Source organism: Cricetulus griseus, chromosome 2 (assembly GCF_003668045.3).
Source record: "Cricetulus griseus strain 17A/GY chromosome 2, alternate assembly CriGri-PICRH-1.0, whole genome shotgun sequence".
In the NCBI taxonomy this organism is placed as follows: domain Eukaryota; kingdom Metazoa; phylum Chordata; class Mammalia; order Rodentia; family Cricetidae; genus Cricetulus; species Cricetulus griseus.
The window spans coordinates 340,173,639-340,199,062 of record NC_048595.1 but is presented as its reverse complement, the minus strand read 5'-3'; the positions used below and the strand labels follow the sequence as shown (position 1 = coordinate 340,199,062).

The 25,424-nt window shown below is 38.7% G+C and overlaps 1 protein-coding gene across 4 annotated transcripts in view; it reads right to left on the bottom strand.

Annotated features, from left to right (window-relative positions):
• Positions 1–25,424, bottom strand: part of Dab2 (DAB adaptor protein 2) — a 49,857-nt gene that overhangs the window by 12,993 nt on the left and 11,440 nt on the right. For 2 of the 4 annotated variants that reach the window (XM_027401359.2, XM_027401357.2), the window contains exons 2-9: positions 10,966–11,154; positions 9,718–9,857; positions 8,105–8,203; positions 5,390–5,521; positions 4,761–4,841; positions 4,352–4,378; positions 4,052–4,105; positions 3,593–3,655 (exon numbers count right to left, since the gene is read on the bottom strand). In XM_027401359.2, coding sequence (XP_027257160.1) covers positions 3,593–3,655; positions 4,052–4,105; positions 4,352–4,378; positions 4,761–4,841; positions 5,390–5,521; positions 8,105–8,203; positions 9,718–9,857; positions 10,966–11,056 — 687 coding nt within the window. In that variant the 5' untranslated portion in view covers positions 11,057–11,154. The remainder of the gene's footprint in view (positions 1–3,592; positions 3,656–4,051; positions 4,106–4,351; positions 4,379–4,760; positions 4,842–5,389; positions 5,522–8,104; positions 8,204–9,717; positions 9,858–10,965; positions 11,155–25,424) is intronic. The other 2 variants (XM_027401361.2, XM_027401358.2) reach the window with 1 other exon arrangement.

Sequence of the window (25,424 nt, the reverse complement as noted above, 5' to 3'; positions counted from 1 at the left end):
AAACAAGAAACGCTGTCCAGCTGGAAAGGAAGCAGAAGTAGACATCTAGCAGTAACCTGGGTGGAGAACTGTTTTGATCACTGGGACAGGAACAATTTAGAAAAAATGTGACCATTTTCAGCTAATAAGTACAAAAAGCATTCAAAAGTAGCCCTTTTCAAGAAAAGAATAAAGTCCCATTTCTCTTTTGTGACATAGAGGAGGGCACAAACTGTAATCAGGTCCAAACTGTATTCTCTCTTTTTATTTTTATTTTTTTACTTGAAAACATAAAATCAGGGTTTTTTTTTTTTTGAAAGCCTGATTTTCTCTTTATAACTAGAAGAATTCATCACAGAGAGAACTTAAATTTAAAAGCTTGTAATCAAACAAATGAATTGGAATACTTCTTAATGAGTGGATTTTTAAGCAATCAAAAGGTGGGATAAGATGCATTCTGGAAGCTTGATTTCAGTGTTTTATTTGTTTGTTAAGAGCCACCTCTAGGTTAGTATAGTTGGGGTGATCACAGCTGGCAGAGTTCTCCTTTCCAGACACTTCAGAAGAAGTTCTTAAGACATCAAACGAGTCACAGTATTAGACTTCTGAATAGTCATCCTACGAGCAAAATGTATAAGGCTTTCCTCAGGTTGGGGTTGTTGTCGATCCAAGCTTAAAAGTCTAACTAAAAGACTAGACTGGAAAGATGGAAGACTCCTCATCTACTCCCAAGGTCAGAGCCTTATGGACTGTCAACACTCCACTTGACCACCACTTGACACCTTCAGACAGATACGAAAGTGAACAAGAGGGTGTGAAGACTGTACCAAGGCAATATTTGGAAACTGAGATCTACTGCTCTTCTCTGGGTAGATAGCCTCCTAGAGATGGCTACTTACTGAAGCCTCAACCCCATTGCTGGCTTCCTGCCATTCTTTATGTTCATTAAAACCAACTTCTTTAGATCAGCTTTTGGAATGCTACATGGTAGGACCCCACTCAATTTACCGTAGCTACTATCTATTGCACTATAAACTTCAATGACCCAGCTCAAATTCAGATTTTTCTTTACACTTTTCTTATTGATATTTCAGTTTTACCTCTGTCTACCTCATGCCATTTATGGGGGTATAAATGTGTATACAGACACATATTACTTAAACTTTGTACACTAATCTAATCCCCTTATGCCAGGCTTAATCTCTATGATGGTGGATCATTTCTTGTAGTCTTTCAAGTGGTCAGGTTTTTAAAGTTAAAGATCATATACCTCCTATATTTCTACTCTTCCTCCTTCACTTTTTGCCTGTCTCTGTACCTTCTTCCCTCCCTTTCTTCCCCCTTTCTCTTTCTTTCTTAGGCACCGTGAAACATAATGCTCCAGTAATTTTGCAAAAAAAAAGTTATGTTCTAAGGGATGTCAACACTTTATTGAAGTGCATAAAAGCTTTGTTCATCAATTTGGTAGAAGCTACAGCCATTAGGGATAACTAAGAGAGTCTAATTAATTTGGGTATTTTTCTTCTACACTTTATACATTTCCCCGAAGCAGTTGTTGTAAGAGTTGAAAAACTCTGAGCATGCTAGTTTTACTACTCAGAGAAACATCTATTTTGTGACCTCTGCATCTGGAGTCAATGCAAAAGAACATGTCGCCAAAGTCTAACCAACACATAGTCCTGTTAGACCTCTTTTTAAAAGAAAAACTTACCAGATATTACCTACTTTGCTTATATTTATTATTTTAACTTATTTTTAAGCTAAAACTTGAATTTCTAAAAATAAAAATATTTAGTTTGCAAGAACTCTGGAATAAGAATAAGGATCATCCATTCTGTGTTTTCATTTTGTATGCAGAGTGCTTCAAAAGTCCACAAAAGTCAAGGAAGTAAGTGCTTTCTTGCTTCTTCCTCTGCAATTCCACTGTGAGAGCTCTCCTCTTTCTTGGAGGACCTGTTTCGGTGTAACACTTAGAAAGATGATTGCACAGATATTGATTTCTTTTACCTACTAATAAAGAATTGCCAAGACTGTTGAAAAATCAAAAAAGCTCTCAGAACTAGGATGGTCCTTCCAGCATCAGCTAACCTAATATGCCAAAAATCTTATCCTGAAAACACTAAGAAGGATTATAAAGAATGAATGTGCCATGGGCAAGTGAGTAGAGAAGGGCTCACTATTTGGAAGACTACCTGGTATTTCTAGCTCCTCTATTGTAGGCTCTGCAAGGATATTAAGATGCAATCATACAGTATGATTTTATGCATAGGTACAGAGAAGAATGTACACAGTCCATGCTTCAGTGGATTTATGCAGTGAGGGTATACCTGCTGAGCTTCTCTATAGTACTCTGGGAAGTAAGAATCCTTCCCATCTCTTTCTGACTCACCTCAATTCCCGAGATCTTCTGCACATCATGAAAACTTACTTGATAATTTCCTGATTTAAGAGAGTCTTATCCAGACATTTTCTCCATTATTCTACATATATCAATCCTCTGCTTGCCTAGATATTGCCTTCTTGTCTTTGATGTTCAAGTCTAGAAACTCCCTTCCTTGAAAGCATTATCTGAATCTGCATGCTAAGTGAACATCCTGTAATTAGCATCATTCAGTTGGCTTTGTCACTAGTCTTAACATGGTCCTTGCTAGACAGAAATGTTGACGATAACACTAATGTGTGTCTTTCTTGCCGCTATGACAGTAACAGGTACTCAGGAAACTAGGAAATAAATAATAAAAGTTGATACAAAATGACATGAATTTTTCTGTGTGAGGCCTGTTTTATAGACTATCTAAAAATAAGACTTGAACCTTAAATCTGAGCATAAGTGAGTTTTCTTTCTGGACTAATATTTTCAAATCAATAAAGGAAAATATTGCTATATTCTCACATGGCTGACACAGATTCATCAATATTGAGAAGACTTGATATATAGTAATACTCTATAAAAACTAGCAATTTCATAAAATGAAGAGACTTTTGTTAATCATAAAATGAACCTTGTTTAACTCCCTTTTGTCTGTTTGTTTGTTTTTTGATTTTCAAGACAAGATTTCTCTGTGCAGCCCTGGCTATCCTGGAACTTGCTTTGTAGACAGGCTGGCCTTGAACTCACAGAGATCCACCTGACTCTGCCTCTGGAGTGCTGGGATTAAAGGCAGGTGCCACTATGCCTGTCTCCGTGTTTAACTCTTATTTCATGTCAAACTCATGCTGCTAGATTACAAAAAAGAAAAGCAGAAAAAGATGAAGAAACTAAGACAATTTAGGATTTATTATTTAATAAACATTTCTTTCAAGTAGACTTATGCTAAGAATTATAATTTAGTTCCTCCTTCTGATCCCAAGTAATTGCTAAGAAGGAACACACTTACTGGCTAGTGGCAGAGATTTAGCCTCTATGCTATACTACTATATCCAAATTGGTAATGGTAGGTTCCTAAGGTGACTTAAGATTCAAATTATTTTTCCAGTAGCCACTTCTATTTCCTGAGGAAAAATCAAGACATTCCAAGTTTCCATGAAATGCTCAAGCTTTCTAGTTAATTGTAAATTTGGGATTATAGATGTTATTTCAATTACATTGCAAATTTAAAAACAAAACACTTACTGTTGGACTATTTAGGTCAGGAGGTGTAGACATGTCCCCAAACAAATCCATCTGGTCAACACCCTTAAAAAAGTATTTGGATTAGATTCAGATGTGTCTACTAAAATTAATTATTTTGTCTATCATTGTAATTGTTTGTGTCCTAAACTATTGAAAATAGCTGTCATAATTGGATTGTAGTTGATTTCATACATATTTGATATTAACCTACTTATGTCAGGAAGTATAGGCTTGTCCCCAAGGACATCACTCTGGTCAACACCTTAAAGAAGTACTATATTAGAGTCTGGTGACCTACCCAGAAGACTGTTGTAGACTAACAAAGATATTATTTGAATGAATAGGAAAATAATTGTCCAAATTGAATTTTCATATGGATTCAATATAGGTCCAGTGTTAGCAAGCTCTACAGAACGTAGAAACCCATATCCAGAGAATGACAAAACATCCCAAACATACCAGCTTCAGTTTGTTAGCTTGATCATCAAGGTTCATTAGGGCTTCACTCCCATTCTGTAAATAACAGGCAAATATTAAAGGGTTTAATTGATGAAGTAACCCCATGAAATTTATTTCCATGTCCAACTATCCCATTAAGCTGTTATAACTTGCTCTCTAATAATTTTAACTGTTTATTGCCCAAGAAAAGAGTGGTCACTAGCCCAGAGGATCAAGCCAGGAGGGGAAAATGCTTTTGCAGGGAGCCAACAAGGCTTTCACACATCACACACATCACAAGAAATCAAGAGGCAGCTTTACCTCTTCTGCTTTGCTGGCTTCTTCGACCTAAAAAGAAAGACACAGATTCACTGAGCTTAGTACTCAGGAAGAGAGTTAGTAAAAGAACAAATACAGCCAGATTCATAGGTAAAGAGAAAAAATCTTACATATTTTTCTATATGCTCCCCTCTCCCCTATATGTAAATACTAGCTTTGAAGACTTTCTAGATTTAAGCCAGGTTACTCTGTTGAGTCCTTTAACGAATGTGAACATTACAGGGAGCCAGAGACCGAAATCAGATGTTCCTAAACACAAAATCCCACCATTGCCCTGCTAAGAACAATGGGCAGTGCTATTCTTAGAAGGAAAGAAACCCAACTCTTCAGTCAGGGCTTATGAATGTGACACTAAATAGACCCTGAGTATAGTCTTGAACCCAGCACTTGCCTTTTTCTTTTCTTCTTCCTTTTTCTTTACATTGTAGATAACTTGAAAAAGGTCTTTAAGATCGACGACTAATGGTTCAGCCTGAAGAGACAGAAAGCATTAACGGCATTTTGTTTTCACTCTTTGTCCATAATCAGTTCCTATTAATACTTGTGTTTCCTATTGAGATTCCTTACAACTCTCCCCTGAGTTATAGAGGTTCTCCACCCTCAGATAACTGAAGTATACAGGGTTAATACACATTTCACTAATGTTAAGAACGTACTTACCACAATAGAATCTTTTCAAGTCTTCAAGACAAAAAAAAAAAAAAAAAAAAAAAAAAGAGCTACCATGACTATTTTTGTATATTCCTCAAGGTCTCTGGGAATAATTCAATACTGTTAGAAATTCATTAGTAGCACCATTAGAAATTCTATCCTCACAATTCTTTTAACATACATACACACACACACACATGAGTATCAGTGACATTTTCAATAGATTCTTTAGGCATAAGTCATTGCCTGAATGATGATTGACCTAAAGACCAGGGGCTTAATGAATTGTTTCAAAATTCTTGTTAATTATAAAGATTCCTATTCTCAACAGAGGACCAGTCCTTAGGTGTGCTGTGTCTTAGAGCTTACCTGCTGCCCTGTTTTTATGGCAAAAAATTGATGCTGGCCTTCTCCTCCACACACATAACCAAATGCTCTATTGTCTGTCACATCACGGGCAATGAAAGAAATCTTATTTACTGGATGCTCATGCTCTATTACCTTAAAAGGGAACATGAAAGCACAAGGGTGAGTAATATAGAATGTACTTGTTGGCTATCATAACTGACTATGCAAAACCTATGTGAAAGCATGTACCAAGAGGTTAAAGCCTTTGAAGAAAGACTTCTTTGGTTCAAGGCTAGATCTAGATTTAGTTTTTTAAGAAAGGGCTCCAAAAGCAAGGGTTAATAGAAAACAAAAGTAGAACATTCTTTCTAAAAATATAAGTACTCAACTTTCTTTCTATCCAAAAGATACAATGCCACATGCAAGGAAGGACTGAGAGGAATTCAAGATTTTCTACAGTGAAGGAGGAAAACATAACTTTTAAACAAACCCAAGTGGAACTGGGTGTGGTGTGGCCTTTATAGTCCCTGGGAGATTGAGACAGAGAATTAGTTTACCCCGTGAGTTTAAGACCAGCCCAGGCAACACAACAAGATAGTATCTCAAAACCAGCTGACCAACTGAACAACCAACTTAGCAAATACCAAAATCAGAGCCACACCCCACAATAAAGCCATAACAAGAAGAAAAGCCAAATTCAAACAAAACTTAAGTAGGTCTAGTTTCCTAAAGAAATGATAAACTTAAACGGACAGCCTAAGTAAATAAGCTGGAGAATTGTCCAGGGGGCTCCTATATTTTGTTAAGATGGACTGAACTCAGTAAATCCTAGAGCTAGGACATGCTGCCATAAGCATTTCATCCTGTTTTGGAGGGACCTTGTCATTAGAAGTCAAATGTCACGGCGGGGCGTTGGTGGCTCATGCCTTTAATCCCAGCACTCAGGAGGCAGAGGCAGGTGGATCTCTGTGAGTTTGAGGCCAGCCTGGTCTCCAGAGCGAGTGCCAGGATAGGCTCCAAAGCTACACAAAGAAACCCTGTCTCAATAAAAAAAAAAGTCAAATGTCACAGGGACTGTATTGGTTTCTGTTCTCTGATTTCTCCATCTCTCTTGATCCTTTCTAGCCAGCACCAGGGTTCAACTCCTCAAAGATATCATGTGACAGAATGTGTCTTGAATTTTATTTCTAAATGCCTAAGATCGCTGAAAAGATAAATCAAATGATACTTCTGAACCACTGAGTTTGATTTGACAGCAGGACTTTAGTCTATAAGACACTAATTTTTGCCAAATGAAGTTTTTATGAAACCAATTAAAATGCTATATGGTTTCTTATAAATGTTATGAATCCATATTTATCATTTTATATGAATATTAAAATTAACTTGCCAAAGAGATCATATTTGGAAGAGAAAGAAATAATGCTTATGAGAGAAACCAACTACCATTGTTTAGGGGACTTGAGATAAAAGTTATTAAGGGCTGAAGGATAGTAATATAAGACAATGATACATGAGGAACTAATGACCAGCAAGCAGAGTGGGCATTTACCATGGCGCCCTGGCCAAAGTCTGGCAGGCAGATTTTGCATACTAGATAATAGGTACCTCTTGGAAAGGATGAACAGACATCTTGTCATGTTGTCTTGATATAAAGTGTTTTATAGCAGAGTTACAAATGACACCTTAAGTGAGTGAATCCTACAATGTTTTATAAAATAAAGGAAAAAGTACCATAGAAGACCTGAAATACTATATAGTTTTGGGGTACTGATCTGATGGGGAATGTACTTCTTTGTATGTTTATCTTATTGATTGTTGAATAAAATACTGTTTGGCCAATGGCAAGTAAGGACTAGGCGTCAAAGAGGATTCTGGGAAATGTAGTGGAGAAGTGATGATCCAGGCAGAAAGTGACATGGCAAGGAGACTCATATCTAAGTGAGGAAACAGGAAGTATGTCCTCTTTTCCCCTCCACTCCTGCTCCAGTGGCACGATGTGATCCACCGGCAAGGAGGGACACCAATAAGGCATCCGATAAGATAAGTCTTATAAAATATATAGGTTTATGATAGTTAAGACTGAGCTAACAGATGAGAATCCTAGTCATTGGCCAAGCAGCATTGTACCTAATATAAGTTTCTGTGTATTCATTTGGGCCCTAACTCAGGCGGGCAGCTAGCATAAAGCTCACACGTGGTGGTGGGGCTCAGGCAGCTTTTCATGGAAAGCTTTATCGTAACACTGATCAGAATAAAGAAAACAAACAATAAAGAAGCAAAACTGATTCTATGTGATAGAACAATAGCCACCACAAATAAAAAAGAAAGGAAAACTAAAACAACAACCAAGTAAGTTACATCTTCCAGTTGGGAAGGGCAGGGGAAAAGAGAGATGAAAACCATTCTAGAGGTTTGGAACTAGTCATCAAATTCACACATGATCAATACATTAAAATAAGTTACGTATTAATATTAATCTAGTTTAGTCTGAAGTTCAAAATAATTACCATGCAACAGCAGTGGCACACTTGTGTTAGGGGCCTTATTCACATCTCTTGTAGGAAATGAATTTTGAAATAGGACATTTGACTCCTTTCTTTCTGGTGTTTATTTCCAAGAAGGAGTGCATGATATTATTCTTTGCTTATTTGAGGAAGAAAAGTGTTTTCCCCTGAAATTCAACTATGGTCAGACTCAGGTGGTAAACAATTGCTAGAAAGCACAAATTCTTACCCCAGTTTTCTCGTCAATAATTTTTATACCAGACAGGGAAATGTTGACCCAGATTCTTTGCTTGTGTTGTCCCTGAGATCGGCCAGCTGCTGCCATTCCCTGGTGAGATTGGGAGAATGAGAGAAATGTATTTTAAAGTATCATGTAATACTTCTGATGATGAAAACTCTGAATGATAAACTGCTTTGTTTTCAGCTTGGATGACATCTATGAAAGGATTAAGTATTTTTGATCAAGCTTAATGGATGGAGTAGAAGATTTATGTTAACACATTAACACACACACATACACACACACACACACACACACACACACACACACACACACACACACACACACACGCTTATCCCCAGAGGATGGCTCACCTAAACCTTGTGTTATTTAATTAGGTCTACATAGTAGCATAGTATAGAAATTAAAAATTCTGAAACACTTGGCCTAGGAAGATGGCTCAGCTGGTAAATTATTTGCCATGTGAGTATGAAGACTTGTTTGACCCCCAAAAACACACATAAAAAGTTGGATGCTATGACATACACCAGTAATCTCAGTGCTGGGGAGGCTTGCTGGTCAGCTAGTTTAGCTAAATTGGTAAGCTTTAGGTACAGTGAGATACTCTCTCAAAGAATAAGGTAGAGGATAATTAATGAAGGCACTCAGTGTCAACTTCTGGCCACAATCACGTGCACACACATGCACATACAAATGAATGTGTGCAAAATTCAAACCACTGAATGGCAATTTCCAACTAGAGTCCTATATTTTACTTGAATAATTTATTTCTTGGTCAGTAGGCATTCTGTGACTTCTTTTAAAATTCATTTAATTTTGATTACTTTGGAAAAAATATATATGGTATACATGTGTATGGAGTCCAGAGGATGACACTGAATATCTTTCTTGACTGTTCTCTACTTTCTATACTGAGGCAGGGACTCATCTGAGCACAGAGCTCAGACTCTCTAATCTAGACCATCTGTCTCTGCCCTCTATAGAGTGTTGGGATTACAGATGGGCTGCCACACTTATGCAGCATTTCTGTGGGTGATGGAGATCTAAATTCTGGTCCTTACACTTGTAAGGCAAGAAACTTATCCACTGAGCCATTGTCCAAGTCCCCACTTTGTGTCTTCTATGAAGAATCACACACAACTGCTCACAGCTTTTTAGATCATTTAGTGATGGAGAATTTAGGGAAGGGCTTTGCTTATCTAGATACTGAGTTTATCCAAAAGAAAAGGCACCTGGGATCTTTCAACCCTTGATTAAAGAGGAACTCTAGAACAGAATTCAGATTCAGAGTAACCATGGCTTTCCCAAAAAGAAAACACTGGTGGGTCAATATGTGAATAGAAAACTTGAAACCAGGCAATGGTGGCGCACACCTTTAATCTCAGCACGCAGGAGGCAAAGGCAGGCAGATCTTTGTGAATTTAGTCCAGCCTGGTCTACAGAGCAAGTTCCAGAACAGGTTCCAAAGCTGCAAAGAAACCCTGTCTCAAAACATCAAAAAGAAAACAAACAAACTAAAAAGCTTGGGTTGATAGGATCTAATATAATTCCCCCTTTTAGACACATGGTTGAGACAGACGAGGAATTCTTTCCTTCTTTACCTTGAGTTTCATCATAGAATCTTGGCTCATTTTGTCTCCTCTTGCATCAGGCACATCATCAATACCAATTAGCTTGGCCTTGTATTTTACACCATCACCTTTGAATCTGGCCAACAGATACTCATCTGTCTTTTCAGAACCTGAGAAGTAAAAAGAAATGCAAGATAAAGCCTATCTTTGAATGTCACCCTTAGGTACAACTACATGTGCTCACTATCCATGGAAATTAAATAACATAAATTGTCATCATACCATAATTGATCATACATGGGATTCCCACTGTCTCATTCTTATTTCTTTTAAGAAAAATGATGTCCCACAATATTGAATATAGAATTGAGATTAAAAGGAAAAAAATCAAGAACAAACAACAAACACTTCCTCAAGACACAAAATGCAGATGAGAAATTAATGAGAACACATGAATTGGGAGTTGGGAATATTTTTCATCAAAGATTTTTTAATGTTTTGAATGATTTTACAAAATGGCATATTCTTTTTAATGAAAGAAAAAATAAGGCACTAAACAATTTTCTAACATTTTGAACCATCAAAAAACAAAAGCAAATTGAGGGTAAATTCCCATGGCATCATTGGGTAATTACCCCTTTCTTTGTATTTTCTTTTCTCCTCTCAAAAAGCCCAGGATGTCTTATTCCTAGAGCTGAAGGGCTGTGGCCAAAGCTAAGCAGGAAGTCCTCTGCATCTTCCCCAGCTCTGGCTGACTAAGGCCTTGAGCACTATCTAGAAGTTCTTAAAGCTGAGAGTGTTTTATTAAAGTTTGATTTTTCAAAACTGGTGATGTTAGTAAAAAAAGTGGTAAGTAGATTACTGAATGATAATTACACAATAAATATGATTGCATAATTAACAAGGCATTTAAGCAAAAGCATTATAAAAAAACCCATATAATTAAGAAAATGCTATGAAATTTTCCTAACTGAATTTAAGTTGGTACAATCAGAGATGCAGAGACAAGTATTTGTCACACACGAATCCAACCAATCGCTTTTGCCAGAAATAAAAGTTCCCTTCCTGGTGGCACACACCTTTAATCCCTGCACTCAGGAGGCAGAGGCAGGCAGATCTCTGTGAGTTCGAGGCCCACTCTGGTCTCCAGGGCTGTGCCAGGATAGGCTCCAAAGCTACACAGAGAAACCCTGTCTGGAAAAAACAACAACAAAAAAATCCCTTCCTAGAACTTGAGAGTAAGCTCACGTGACAGCCAAACAAGCCATTTGCCCATACCTTTCTTCTTTTCCTTCTTTGATGGCACTTTCGGTGCAGCCTGTTGGTCAGGCTGACCATTGGTTGTGCTTGTTTCTACTTCGTTAGACATGGCAGGAAGGCAAGCAGAAAACCCAGTAGCAGACGCTCACTGACACCAGGTGATTCTTGATGCACAGGTCTCAAATGAACATAACCCACAACACACACCTGTGGGTAGAGGAAAGGCATAGTAAGGCAACAATACAGCAAACCCAAGCTCACACCATCAGTGTCCACAGGGAACATTCTGTTGCTTGTATACACTTGTTAACTGCACATGTTTGCCAGGCTGAACTCTGAAGGCAGTGTTGTTCCCTTTGAAGCTCCCCAGAATGAGAAGAGATTGTTTGGTAAATTTTTCTTCAAGCATTTGATTTCTGGTAGCATTTAATGATTACCTAGCTCAGCAACTTGTGTTAGAACTTTGGCATAAGAATCTAGTATCAAAGATAGGGATCACAAACTGGTTAGATTTCATAGCAAAATAGAAACAGACCTACTGAGATGATTAAGATTGTAACTGATGTCTGAAAATGGATGTTCAGAGTTTCAGTTATCCACAAAACTACTAAGAAAGGCAGTGTGCTCCAGGGGTATAAAAGAATACTTGCAACCTGATTTGTATCCCCAGCACACCCAAAGTAGAAAAGAACGGAGTTATTACTTTTACTGAGAGATTTAAAAATCTATTATTAAGATTCTACGAATGACCTCTGGGGCTGTATGAGCACTGAAGTTTAAATACCTCCATGGTGTGTGGTGATGGGGGACAGTGGTGCTGGGAATAAACTTGTTAATCCACATAGGTCAGACTCAGAAAGGTAAGCATTGCATGTTCTCCCTCATATACGAATATGACATGTGAGTAGAGTTGGGTCTTTGGGGAAGGAAGAGGGGGGAAAACAGGAGAGAGAACTTGGAAGGGAGAAAGACAAAATATCACATCTTTCTCTTGTATATGAAGTCTAGATTTAAATATATATGCAGGTGTAGATCACATACATACGACACATTTTGTATGTGTGTGGCATGAAAGCATAAGGAGGAATATGTAAAAGGAAGGGGAATAGCTGACAGGAGTGGTTTGGGTGGGGGAAGGTAGTGGAAGTAAATATGAGCAAAGTACAATGATCTATATGTATAAAATGTCATAATGAAACACATTACTTCATGTGCTATTTGAAAAATTAGTACTACAAGTAAATGGCTTCCATTTTTCCATCGACATGCTAGTGTATCAGAGAGTTTCAGGATGTTTCTTGTACAATTCATTGAGTACATTAATAAATGCCTTTATGCTACTGTTCATCATTAGAATCTTCAAGATGGTAGTTCCCCAGGCTCTTGTAATGCCTTCCTGTGTATCACAGCAGAGAAAACAGTCATTTCAAGTGCACAGGGTAAACTAACGTTTCAAAAGTTTCTTTGACCACACAGTATTCTGTTCCTATATACTCTAGAGGAACTTGAGAGGGTGACCATTCTAAAACTATAGCCCAAAGGCAGAGGAGAACCACTCTGTTTTAGAAACTCACTGTAAAACCATCTCTGGGCTGGGATACTCCCTTACCACAGAAGCCTTCTTCTTTCTGTACTGTGTCCCCCATATATGGCAACACTATGAACTAAACCTACCACATGGGAATACATGCTGTTTCATACACATGGAAGATAAAAATTGAGCACTGAGTTTTTCTAGTTTAACTCTTAAAAATCCTCAACAGCCCTGTATTACAACGTTAATTCATCTTCCCACGGAAAACCAACACACAGACATTTTATACTACCTGCCAAGCAACAGAACCAGTTTTCTATCCCACACAGTCTGGTTCAGTGTCAGAATTCCTTGACATCCCATTGATGAATCTTAACTTAGAAATCACATTCTTGTTACAAATGCATCTCTCTCTCTCTCTCTCTCTCTCTCTCTCTCTCTCTCTCTCTCTGTGTGTGTGTGTGTGTGTGTGTGTGTGTGTGTGTGTGTGTGTGTAGTAGCCCGTAAGTGCATGTCTAAGACTTAGTGCCCAGAGTCTTTGTAAGAATATGGGATTGTGCTGAATTTGGGAAGAGATCTAAGTCCAATGACATATGCCCTTGTTTTAAAATGGTAGAGTGAAGTTTGAGGGACAAAGATTCACAAAGCAGATGGGGATATAAATCCAAAAGAAGAGCTTAATTTGATGTGTTTGCCAACCAAGGAAAGCCAAGTCATGGTTAACATCCACCCAAAGCTAGCACAGCACAGCAAGGGTTCTACTTCAAAGCTTCAGCCAGCAACCAACTATGTCATGTCTGACTTTGGGCTTCCTGCCTTCAGAAGGACTGTGTCAATAAATTTCTCTTGCATTAAGCCACTCATTCCATTTGTAATAATTTGATAATGCACATGCCACCTATGTTTTGTGTGCTTTCATTGGTTTCTATGGTTCTTGGTGACATGACAAGTGATTCTCTTTGTCGTATTCGAAGCTCAAAGCTATTCACTTCAGAGGATTTACTACAAATCAAGAAGATGTTTGCTTGTGCTAACAGTATCAGAGTGAAGCTAACATCTTATCTAAGTAGGTACACTGATACCTGTACAGTGTACCTGTACAGTATAGTACATTGATACTTAGGTCAATCTCCCAATCTCTTCTCTCCAATGAGTCCCCAACTCTGCTCAGACATCATTTTATAAATACAGAAAACACTTCATTGAAATCCAGTTATCATACGACTATTTTCCTGTGATTCTTTCAAGATTAAACTTGTAAAACTAAAAGACTGTTACTTCATGCCCTTTCTCATTTCCCACCACACTCAATGGACTGTTAATCTCAACTCTCCTCTCAGAGTCACTTTGCTGATGGTCTCCTGACACACCCAATCCCTTTGCTTTCCATCCATGTGCATGGTCTTACTGTACACACCATACATCTATGCCTTTCTTGGAGCTCTGCATCCCAGCTTGTGTTTACTTAATTATGTTCCCACAGGATATTTTTTAAAAAAGAATTGAATGAATTTTCTCCAAATTAAAAAAAAGTTTGGAAAATTTCCTGTGGAAGCTCTCATTTGGATGTAGGCAAAACAGCTATTTTCATTTTCCATGTAATGCTCTTGAATATTTAACTCCTAATTATCTTTACCCTCTGCTCTTTAGCCCCAAGTTCACTATTTCTTTGTGAATGGCCTTTGCTTTTAATTCCTTACATTTTCCCATTTGCTGAGGTGCCTCTGGCCCCACATCCTGCCCTCTCTGGTTGCTGTTTGTCCCTGAAGAAAGTAGGTAAACCAAGCTCTCCTCTGAAGCCCTCTTCTCTCCCTTCTAAATAAGCATGCTCATTGCATGGGTTCACACAGATCAACCTCATGCCTGTCTGTCAAATACTCAGGACCACAATATCCTTGATGGGAGAAGATTCATTTGGCATGTAGGAGTCATCCATATGGATGGTAGCCTGGGTTGTGGGAGCAGTGTAAATTCTCTTCTTTGCTTATCATATGTGAATTTGTGTGTATGAACTATTTCTAATTTCTCAGAACTCTCTACCTTTCCTTTAGTATATGTGGTTTTGTTCTTAGAAATGTAATGAGAAATTTTGTCCGAGGGTGCTAAATTCTAGAGGGTAGCTAATGTAGCTCAGAGATATAGATGGAAACTTATTTTGACTTCATAGCTTCCCAGTGTGTAACAAGGCGAGAAACTCCTACTTTGTATGAAGAGTTTCATTGCTAACACCTGTTCTATTGTTGAGGAGCAATTAAAACTTGTAGAGGTATCTGTGCGGATGGTGAAGAGGTAGCCTGTACCAGTTATTAAGGTGTCTCAGCTTCAAAACCTCCCTCTTCCATCCAGCTTTGCAATGTGTAGCTCAGTTCTCTGCAAACACATCTGCTTTGCCAGCTGGTTGCACATGAGGTCTACCCACTGGAGATGCTAGAGGGATATTGCCAAACTGGAAAAAGGACCCCATCTAGATTTTCTACCTTCTTGGACTTGCACATCTAGCTTCAATGTATGTCTCCTGGATGTACCAAGCTCAGCCTTCACTGTTCTCTTTAGCTTTCGGGTCTCAGGTATTCAGAGCATAGGGCTTCACCACTAGCTGAGCATCCTCCCTACTCAGGGGACTAAGAAGCAGTCACAAAACTCATAAGCTTGTGTCTCCCCATTTTCCAATCAGCCTTAGGGTACCATCTCTTTTCTGCAATTTGCTTACCTAGAGAGATTTGCTGTGGCCTGCTTTTATCATATCAACTATTCTGAAAACAATTTTTATACCAACTTATGCTTAACAATAAGTTTTCTTAACATGACTGATGTGGGCGGAACTCCAACCAATGCAATGGACACAGTAATTTTTCTTGACTTAATGGCTGAAGAGCTATGATTTGAGGATATCTTAAGTGATATAGAAGAGATTCATTAAGTACACATAGTTTTATACTTAAAAATGGTGTTGTTTGGCGTTTGTGGGCTCTATATCTGTATTTTAATATTTCTGATTTTAATATCCCAAGCCAACAACATGGACCCTAAGAATGCTCCCCAGAATAGAAAGCATTGAATTCTTTTTATGGGAGGCACCTAGAGCACCTGTGGGCTATCCTTCACATCTGCCTTGCTAAGGTGAATATGACATTGAGTTCAACAGCATGCATGTAGACAGCAGAGGTAGGAGAGATCCAAACCAGGTGTAATTACTGTCTGAGAAAGTGTTGTGGACATCAGAGTTCCCTGCCCATTGCAGAAGCTACTGTCACATCCTCCAACAAGTGTTGCTTCTGATAAGAAAAGACTTCGCTGACATAAAGTTTTTTTTTTTTTTAAAGAGACTTAGCTAATTCAATTTAGCAACTTTGACGCCAAACTTTTAATATTTTAAAGAAATGTGAGAAGTGTCACAAAGCACTTTGGTGTATCTAAGGGACAGGGGATGGTGGCATGGCATGTGGGTGCAGTAATATCATACAAGACATATCAGAATATAACTCAAGGCCAATGGCCACATCAAGTGTTGACTGCCTGGGGTAAAAAAAAATGGAAATGGCTCAAGGTGCATAGAACTACTTGGCCTTGTCTTTTATAAACGATTCCTTTCTTCAGACACCAAAGACAACATCTGTAAGGAGGAAACACCAAGGATTAAACCTACATATACTAGGATAGTGCTCCGTTGATATTTCACCCTGCTCTCTGGTCCTTTTCACTGTAGTATTTTGAGTCACATTCTCACTAAGTTACTGCTCAGGCTGGCTTCAAACACACTGTGGACTTTGAAGCTGTCACCTTCCTGCTTCAGCTTCACATGTTTTGAGATACAGGCTTGTGTCACCAAGTTTAGTACAGCATAATTTTGATGGCATTACTATCATTCTAAAGGTATTTGCGTTCTTTTGCTTGTATATCCTTTACTTTTCAGGGATAAACAGTTATAGTAACCAAAGAGAAACATATGGAGGAAAAACTTTACTATAAATTTCTGAACGAAAATGGAAGTATATGTTGAATTACATATATAGTCTTTCATTTTTGCATGATTATATGGCTCTTGAGATCAAGGAAGGAAGAAATTATATAGGAACCTCAAGTAATGATCAGTAAAAGGCAAGGATTACAGATATAATCTCAAAGATATATATATATATATATATATATATATATATATATATATATATATATATATATTCATATCTAAAGAGTTGGATTTTCTAGTTTTCTAGAATAGGATGTTTTCTTCATTAGAAGATTGAAAATAGAAGTAAGATTATATATCTAGAGAAAGAATTGAAGAATCCAAAGTTAGGCTACATTCTGGCCTCCTTAAAATTATGTAAAACAGAAAATGGTAAGTGCAGTTTTGCTGAGCCAATGAGATTAGCTTCCACTTGAGTGAAGACATCCAAGTTGGATTTTGAACTTCAAACAAATCTCCCTGAAGGAATGTGGAAATGACTTCCTTGCATGGCACTGAAGTCAGATGACTTTGGAGCTTGCAACATCTCCCTTGGTTTCTGAGAAGGCTCTAAGAGATGTACAACGGAAGGATGCATGAGTCATCTTTGAATGACTGTGTCCTTGGCACTAATAAAAGTCAGCTATAGCTTGTTTTGTTCTTAAAGTGAGTCATAGCATTTTGCAACCTGGAAAAACCAGCAGAGTGGGCAATAGTTAGTCTAGGCTTTATAAGGGTAAACAAATCTAACGGACACCTTCTTAGAGTTGTTTGCCCTTCCTGTCAGTAGGACTTGTACTGGTGTCTTGTTGGTGCTCCTTAATGATTACAGGGTTCTGAAGCAACATCATGACACAACTTTATAGGTCCTCTGACCTGACCTCTAACCTACCTTCCTACTCTGATTATACAGAACAGATAGGAATTTGTTAGTTGTCTCAAAATGCTAGAATAACTTGAGTTAAGGACTTGACAATAGCCCCATTCTACACATAGTAGAGACTCTTCTTCCAAAGTTTGGGGTAATATGGTATAAACACCTAATCCAGTCAGCATTCCATATCCAAATGTTCTACATCTATGGGTTCAAAAACTGCTGATCAAAAATACCTGGAAAAAGTCATCTATACTAAACGTGTACAGATTTTTAAAAAAATTATCATTCCCTAAATAAAACAGAATCATAACTATTTGCTTAGTATTTGCATCATACTGAGTATTATAAATACTCTAGAAATGATTTGAAATATACTAGATGGTTTGAAGTAAACAATGCACATAGGGTTCTTAACATCAAAGAATGTTTGGACTTATGGGAGAGGGGAGGATACTGGAATCAAGCCATTGCGGATGCAGGGGAATGTGTGTCCACCAAGATCTTAAAACCTTTATCCTGAAAACTGTACAAAAAGTGCCTGTTTTAGGAATAATAAATGCCCTCATTAACACAAAACCTAACTATGATAAGCTGTTGAGCTCAAAACTGAATTTGTTTTCCTGCTTATAACATGTTTTTCTTTTGTTATTTGCAGTTCTTAAATCCTACCACCTTTAATCTGTATTTTTAAAAATTCACAATACCAGTTATGATTTTCACAAAGAACAGCATGAAGCAGACATAATAAAGGGAATTAGGTAGACTCAAGTAGAAAGCAGTGTAAACATCTTTGCTTCGAGTGCCTAGCACTTTGTCCTGGACAGGGAATGTGCTTCCTTGATTACACTATGCCTGCTTCTACTGGAATGCTTAATAGGACATGTGAAATATTAACCTGTCGGCCAGACCTTGAGACCAACAGGGAGCAGACACCTTCTCCACTGTCTTTGAATAACCTCTGAGAAAATGCATTGAGATGCAGCTCTAAAGTCTCACACTTATTGAATGACTTCCTCCCCTGGCTGCTTCGTATTCATGATTTTAACATGTCAGTCTACCTTGTAAAGGCCAATTGAGCAGACAGTAAGATCTCTGTTTATCAGAGAAATGGCTCAGGGAAAGGCAGTTATTAGGAAAACCTGATGACACAAATCCAATCCTCAGGACCCATGTTAAAAGTGGAAAGAGAAAAATGATTCCATGGAGTTATTCTTTGACTACCATACATGCTGTCTGGCACACAGGCAACCAAACACAAATTATACAGACACACAAGAATGAAAAATAGAGTTGCCAAAGGATTTTGCATCTTGTTGACTTGGGTAACTATGCTAATGTACACTCACAAAGAGTCGTGGGGGCATTCTTGTGAATACTGACTACTGTAGGGGCTAATGTACAAGTTAGGCATTTCTGTACAACTACGCATTTACAGTGAGCATATAACCTAAGGGTTGATGGTATAGGACAGAGTCAGAATATAAAGCCCTGATCTAAGAGGCCTTCTTTGTATTTAGAACCAAGTCAAACCAACATTAAGTTCCCTAGACAGACTATTTGGAGTAGAAGAGAGATGTCACATCAGTTCAGAGTTTAAGATTCAAAGTCTCATACATCTGGGGCTTTGTTTTTTAACTGTGTGGTTTGAGGCAATTTTTCCTGCTGGGGCAGAAGGATTGCTGTGAGTCTGAAATCATCCTGAACTACATGGTGAATACCAGGCCAGATATATGTAGGCACATCAAGGAAAGACCAAGAAAACAACTTTTCTAACTCCTGTTAGTCTTGAACCAAAATAGAAAAAGAGTTTAAGGGGTTTGTATCATCTTATTCGACATTGTCACTGTATTCTTTCCCACCCCTGGCCCAAGGAGCAGAAATCATACTTGGTCAAACTGGCCTTTGGATCTAGCTGTTTGGCTGGGTCTGAGACACAACTCACAGATCAAAGGCTTTAAATTTAGTTCTTAGTTCAGTACACTCTCTACTATGCAGTACCTTGGCCTTTTTATTTCTCTCTCTCTCTCTCTCTCTCTCTCTCTCTCTCTCTCTCTCTCGTGTGTGTGTGGTGTGTGTGTGTGTGTGTGTGTGTGTGTGTGTGTCTCAGCATGAAACAAAATTCAAGCTGTGAAATTTGTAACTTTTAATATTTTGGCTCATTTTTGTGCCCCCACCCTCCCCCCACCTTTTTCACTTTAAAAACAATTTTGTATTAGCAATAGCTCCCTTTTGAGCTAGAGGAAGTAATTATCATAATTGGTGTTTGGGAGGGCTGAGTTTTAAGGGAGCTTTGTGTACCCATATTAAGGTCAATTCCCTAGACTGCCCAGGCCACCCAATTCACTGAGTGTCTGAAAAGTGCTCACAGCTTAGACCAAAGTCAAGTTGATGACTGGTTTTCAAAGGTATGTTTTAGTCAATTGTTTCAATACACTGATTGTTGTTTGCACACTTAACCTCTTCTCTCCATTAGCATGGAAAAACCAGAATAAGTCGTTTTACTAACCGCAGTCTGCTCCAGTCCCTTGAGAAACCTCGATACAGTTTTTTAATATACCTCTATGAAACCAAGCAAAAGGGGCTGCTTCACCTACTTGATTCTAAGAAAGAGGGTAGCGGTAGAATATCCCTCTGGTTTTCTGTTCATGTGGAATGCTTTTAGTATGGATATGAAACATAAATTAGATGTTAAAAAGTATATCCAAGCCGGGCGTTGGTGGCGCACACCTTTAATCCCAGCACTCGGGAGGCAGAGGCCGGCAGATCTCTGTGAGTTCGAGGCCAGCCTGGTCTCCAGAGCGAGTGCCAGGATAGGCTCCAAAGCTACACAGAGAAACCCTGTCTTGAAACACACACACACACACACACCCACACACACACACACCCACACACACACACACATATGTATATATCCATAGCCAGGTGGAAGGGGGCTGCCTATAAGCTCAGCACTTGGCCAGTTGAAGTGGGTTCCTTTGAGTTTGAAGCCAACCTGGGCAATATAGTGAGAACTTATTTCAAAAAAAAAAAAAAAAAAAAAAAAAGCACTTGCAAACATGCATCTTAGCTTCAATATCTTGGCCCATCATTGTGGGAGAAGAAACATTCTACTCCTCCCAAGTCTGACCTCCTGTAGCTTAGGTGAAACAGGAAAACCGGAATCTAGCCTTGTCCTGTAATTCAATTCTACAAGGAGAAGGAAGTGGCATTGAGATTTTGGCTTATGGGAATCAGAGAGCTTCAAAAATCACCTTTGTCATTGCTTCTCATTGCTAGTACTGATTGTTTGGGCTCAGTTCTGTCATAGTTACCCTTATACTGGGATGCAGAATATGCATTTGGAGAGCATAGTGTGGCTCTCTATCTAGTGGGCACAATGTTGTGCCACAGCTCTGCATGTGAGATTATTGGACACAGATTTCTAACAATGCAGTATTTATTTTCCTACACATTATTGTCCCCCTTACCACTGTATATCAGCAGCTATGTAGGAAGAGAGGTCAGCAAGATAAACACTGTAGTTTGGAGCTCAAGGGTGTAGTACCAAAAAGATCTTAAGCTACATCATTCCTTTGTCTTCCATTTAGACATACTCAAACTCACTCATTCGACAAGGCCTGAGTGATGCCTACAAATTCTGAGGAAAGGCTCATAGGAAGGAATTCTATGATTCTGGGCAAAAGAAGAACATGGCTTCTGGGGAGAAGGGGGCTCGACATAGACTGCTCTTCCTTGCATATTTTGAACTTTAGAACTCAAAAGCAGCTGGGAACTTGAAGAGCAAGTTTGGACCTTAAGCCAAAGCATTTCTGGGAATAGGCCAATGGATTAAAGTCATCTGACTCAGGTAGGGGATAGGGAAGGGAGAGTTCTTTGGGGGTAGATGGTGAACAGGGAAGCCCTGGTTCAAATGTCAGGTTTTTCTCTAACCCCTGTGAATTGAGACTTTAGTACTTTGAACTCACAATCACTAGTGGGTAGGAAGCACTGTGTGAAATGATCCAGAGAGCCCATGGGATATACCAGAATGCTCCCAAGTCCTTCTCCAACCTGCTGAAGCTACAGCAGAACCATCAACAGCATACCTACCTCTGTCACTTGAAGGCTTTCTTTGGGGAATAAAAACCTAGCTAGACAAGTCACCTGTAGTTGGTAGCCATGATAGGATTCGAGACACTATGTCATCATAGTGACTATGGCAGAAGTGGCATCAACCATATTTGATAGGATGATTTTTTAAAACCAAATTTATTAATGAAATATTGGGATGGGTGAGTTAAACCAACTTTAAAAACATTGATTTAGAACAACTCTTTTTGGTAGTGAACACCTATAATTCAAGATCTTGGGAGGCTGAGATGGACTTGAGTTGGAAGCCAGTTTGGGCTACATTAGTGAAACCCCATCTTAAGGTGAAAAACAAACAACAGGCAAACAAGCAAAAAACCCACCACCAACAAAAAGACCTTGAGCAGAAAAAAACAAAACAAAACAAAACAAAACCATCTTGCATCATCAGATGGTATCATTGCTTCTTTCTGTGTTGTCCTTATCTTAAATCTTGGCAGAAAGTTTTCTAAAAAGTGAGCAATCTACATGAAGAATTTTAATGCTTGCCTACCTTTTTTAAAATATAACTACTGACATGCATGTTTTAGAATCATAAGGCTTTGGGGCAGTAATTTGAATAAAAGTCTCATGGATCGATACAAAACCACAGTGAATACATAAAACACTTTGCACTTGCCATCTAAATATTACAGATACTAAGCTTGAACTTTTCAAGACTTCTCTTTGCAACGGATTACAAGCAAAAACCACAACCAATCAAAATGCAGAGTTGTGGAGCTCAGTCTTAGTGAGATACATCTGTAGAATGCTGCCACATCTGAGGCTCAGGGAACACTGAGGAAGAGGGGGCAGAAAGACTATAAGAGCTGAAGAATCAGGGAGATTGTTTCTCCTAGTAACATCAGAAGCTCTATTCATAAAGTGTCATCATCATGACAGCCCAAACTTGAGTTGAACAAAGACACTAACAAACATGCCAAACTGGGGGTGGGGGTTGGGCATGAGGCCTCCACCCTACACAAAGAACTATAGGCAACCAGGTAAAGCTAGAATCCAGAAAAGTAAATCCACAGGGAAGAGCACATCCATATGTTGTTCAGTGCCAAATGGTCAGTCCTGAAAACATACATAGTAAGTAGCATTATATAGACTCGACAGGTTATATTTAGGAATATGTATTTACTTACAAACACATATATGGATGCAATAATAGTTGATGAAAAAAGAGGCCATGAATTTGAAGGAGAGTGGCAGGTGTATATGGGAGGAAGGAAAGAGAATTAAATTTCAATCTCAGAAATTAAAAGAACAAAATGAAATAAAGATTCAGAAGAGGAAAAAGACTCAGCCATACAACTTTTGGACTTTGGGGGATAAATAAGTCTTCTCATATACTTAGCATTTTAGTGTTTCTGTGGCTATCCTTCCTAAGTTAGGTGAGATGCTTCACCAAAGCTATTTTCCTAACCCCTAGCTAGTTTTTAAATGAAATCATATTAAAGAAACATAACAGTTTGTTTTCAAGGTTATCCAAGGTTTGTTTGTCCTTTCCCATAGGAAATAACCAGGAAAGACATGCAGCTCATCTGTGTGGACCTAAGGAAACAATCAATATTCACCTCTCTAGACGTTCTCCTACGGATGTGTGTGCACACAATCCTAGTAAACACATTTCAGTCTTTATTAAAGTTCCATTAGTCATCCTGGAACTCTATCCCATGTTAGGCGTTAAAGAAAGCCTGCTATTTATAAAGGATCTGTCTGTATTTGAAACCCTAGGTTATGAATGCAGAGCCACACACACCAGCAGAATTGTGTTATGATCTTATAACCACACCAGGGTGCTCTAAAAGAGGAAAGTAATCTTAAGCTTTTCCTCTTCCACAAACCAGTGCAAGAAACACTGCCTGATATTTGGTTTCTTTCTGGCTGAATGATATAAATCCCAATGAGATTTCCCTTCCCAGGCAGAGCCCCACATTCACATAACCCAGAAAGCCAATGCCTGAGTATGGCTCCCCTTTCTGCAACTCAGATTTCAGACACATGCTGAGGTCTTAAGATTTTAAAGGAAGAAGGATCCAGCTGCCTTGTCACATCAGTGCAGAGCAGTCAAACAGGGATGGGTGCAACAATTGTTTATAGTCAGTGGAACTAAGTTGTCTGCCTGCTGCGCTTCTATGTCTAGACCAGACTTTTGGAAGAAGGTGGCAGTAAGCCTCTGTAGACTGAACCCAAGGCTGTTTTACATGCTGTGATTCTGACACGCCATCTCCAGATTCTAGGTGGCCTTCCTGGTAGAATATGCCCTTTGTTTTGGTGTTCAGTCTACCCTGAGGGCTAGCAATAACCTTCCATGAGAAATTTACCCTGCCCACATTTCCTTGTTTGATACAATCTATTCTAGCTGGGTAAGATTTTACCAACAAGGCATCAAGCTTCATCTCCAAGAATACTGGTGACCATGCTAACCTTAATGACTAGTGATAGCTTTTAAAAATTAACCTGCTGTTTACTGTCATCTTGTGCGCTCAGAATATTGAATGTTCCTTTAAAGATGGTTCGTAATGATTCAGCTGATTTTGGTACAGCAGATTTTCTTCCTTTTAAATGAAATGAAAGTCAATTAAAAATATTCCGGAATTGAGGGTGTTGGTGTATACCTTTAGTACAAGATTCTTTGGGGGGATCAAGACAAGAGGATTATTTGAGCCCAAGGGTTGGAGATCTGCTCGGGCAAGAGAGATTTCATCTCAATAAAACAAAACAAAGCAAAATAACAAGGGACTTTCTATTTATCTTCTATTCATTTGTTGGGTGTTACGTTTATAGAGGAACCAGGGACCCAAGGATCTTTTCTCATACTATATGAATACCAGTGTCCTAGCATACTTCAGGTTAGGAAGCATCTAGAATATTACCTAAAAATCCAGGGGAACTCTCCCCAACAAAATAAGAAAGTGTAGGTTCATTTGCTATACCTTGACTCCTGGCCAAATTAAGTAGGTCACTAGATATGAAATGTCTGGTTCTGATATAGGTTTCAGTATAGAAACTTGCTAATACTACCCCAGTCTTGAAATTTTAGAGTGTATGATACAAAAATATCACAACATAGCTAACCTATGTGCCTTTAAATTGTGCTTGTGTTTATGTCCACAAAATAATAACTACCACAGACTGAGGACAAGATGAACTCCATAAGGTGGCATGTAAGCACAATTAGCAGATGTGGAAAGATGACTGAAGGGACCCTATGAAGGAGTAGTTTTAGGACAGTCATACCTGTGAGGTTCTAATCACTAAAACAATATGCTCCATCTACAATGGCCTTCAGGGACCCAGTTTCTATGTCACCTTAGGCACTTGTTTGCATAATCTCAACAGGAAAGAGGGAAATGGATGGAAGTATTTCAGAGAACTAAGACTTCCTGGGAAATGAAGGCAGAGCTCACTGGCTTTCTTTTCTGTTTGGAAATTTCTAAGAACCTTAAGAGTTACTTTATTCTGTATAAATCTCAAAAAGTTTGCTTCAGAGTTCAGAAAGACTGTACACACACACACACACACACACACACACACACACACACACACACACTTGACTTAACCCTATGCCTTTCTACAATAAGCAGGTGGGGTGAAGTGCTTTTTTCTTTGGGTTGTTGAATGCTCACCATATGACCAGGTCCATAACCTCCTTGGGATCTCAGGAACTAACCACGGGGGTCTACTTAGTATGTAGTTCCAGGACAATTTGAACAGATAGGAATGGTTCTTTAGTGAAGGGCACTTTGCTGGGCTTCAACTCTTGGCCATTGATGGTCTAGAAGTTCCTGCTTAAGTTGAACTAAAGGGGCTTCTGGTTAGAGTCCACAGGAATGCCAGCTTCAGTGAGTCACTTTTAATGGAGGTGTCCTTGGTTAGTAAAAAATGTAGTGTTTAAACAAATGTTTGTTAGCCTGAATGCTCTTTCAGAGCCCTCCCCTCTGCTCTTCCAATCTCTAAAGACAAACTGCAAGATTCTGTACCTGTTAAGCAAACAGTACTTC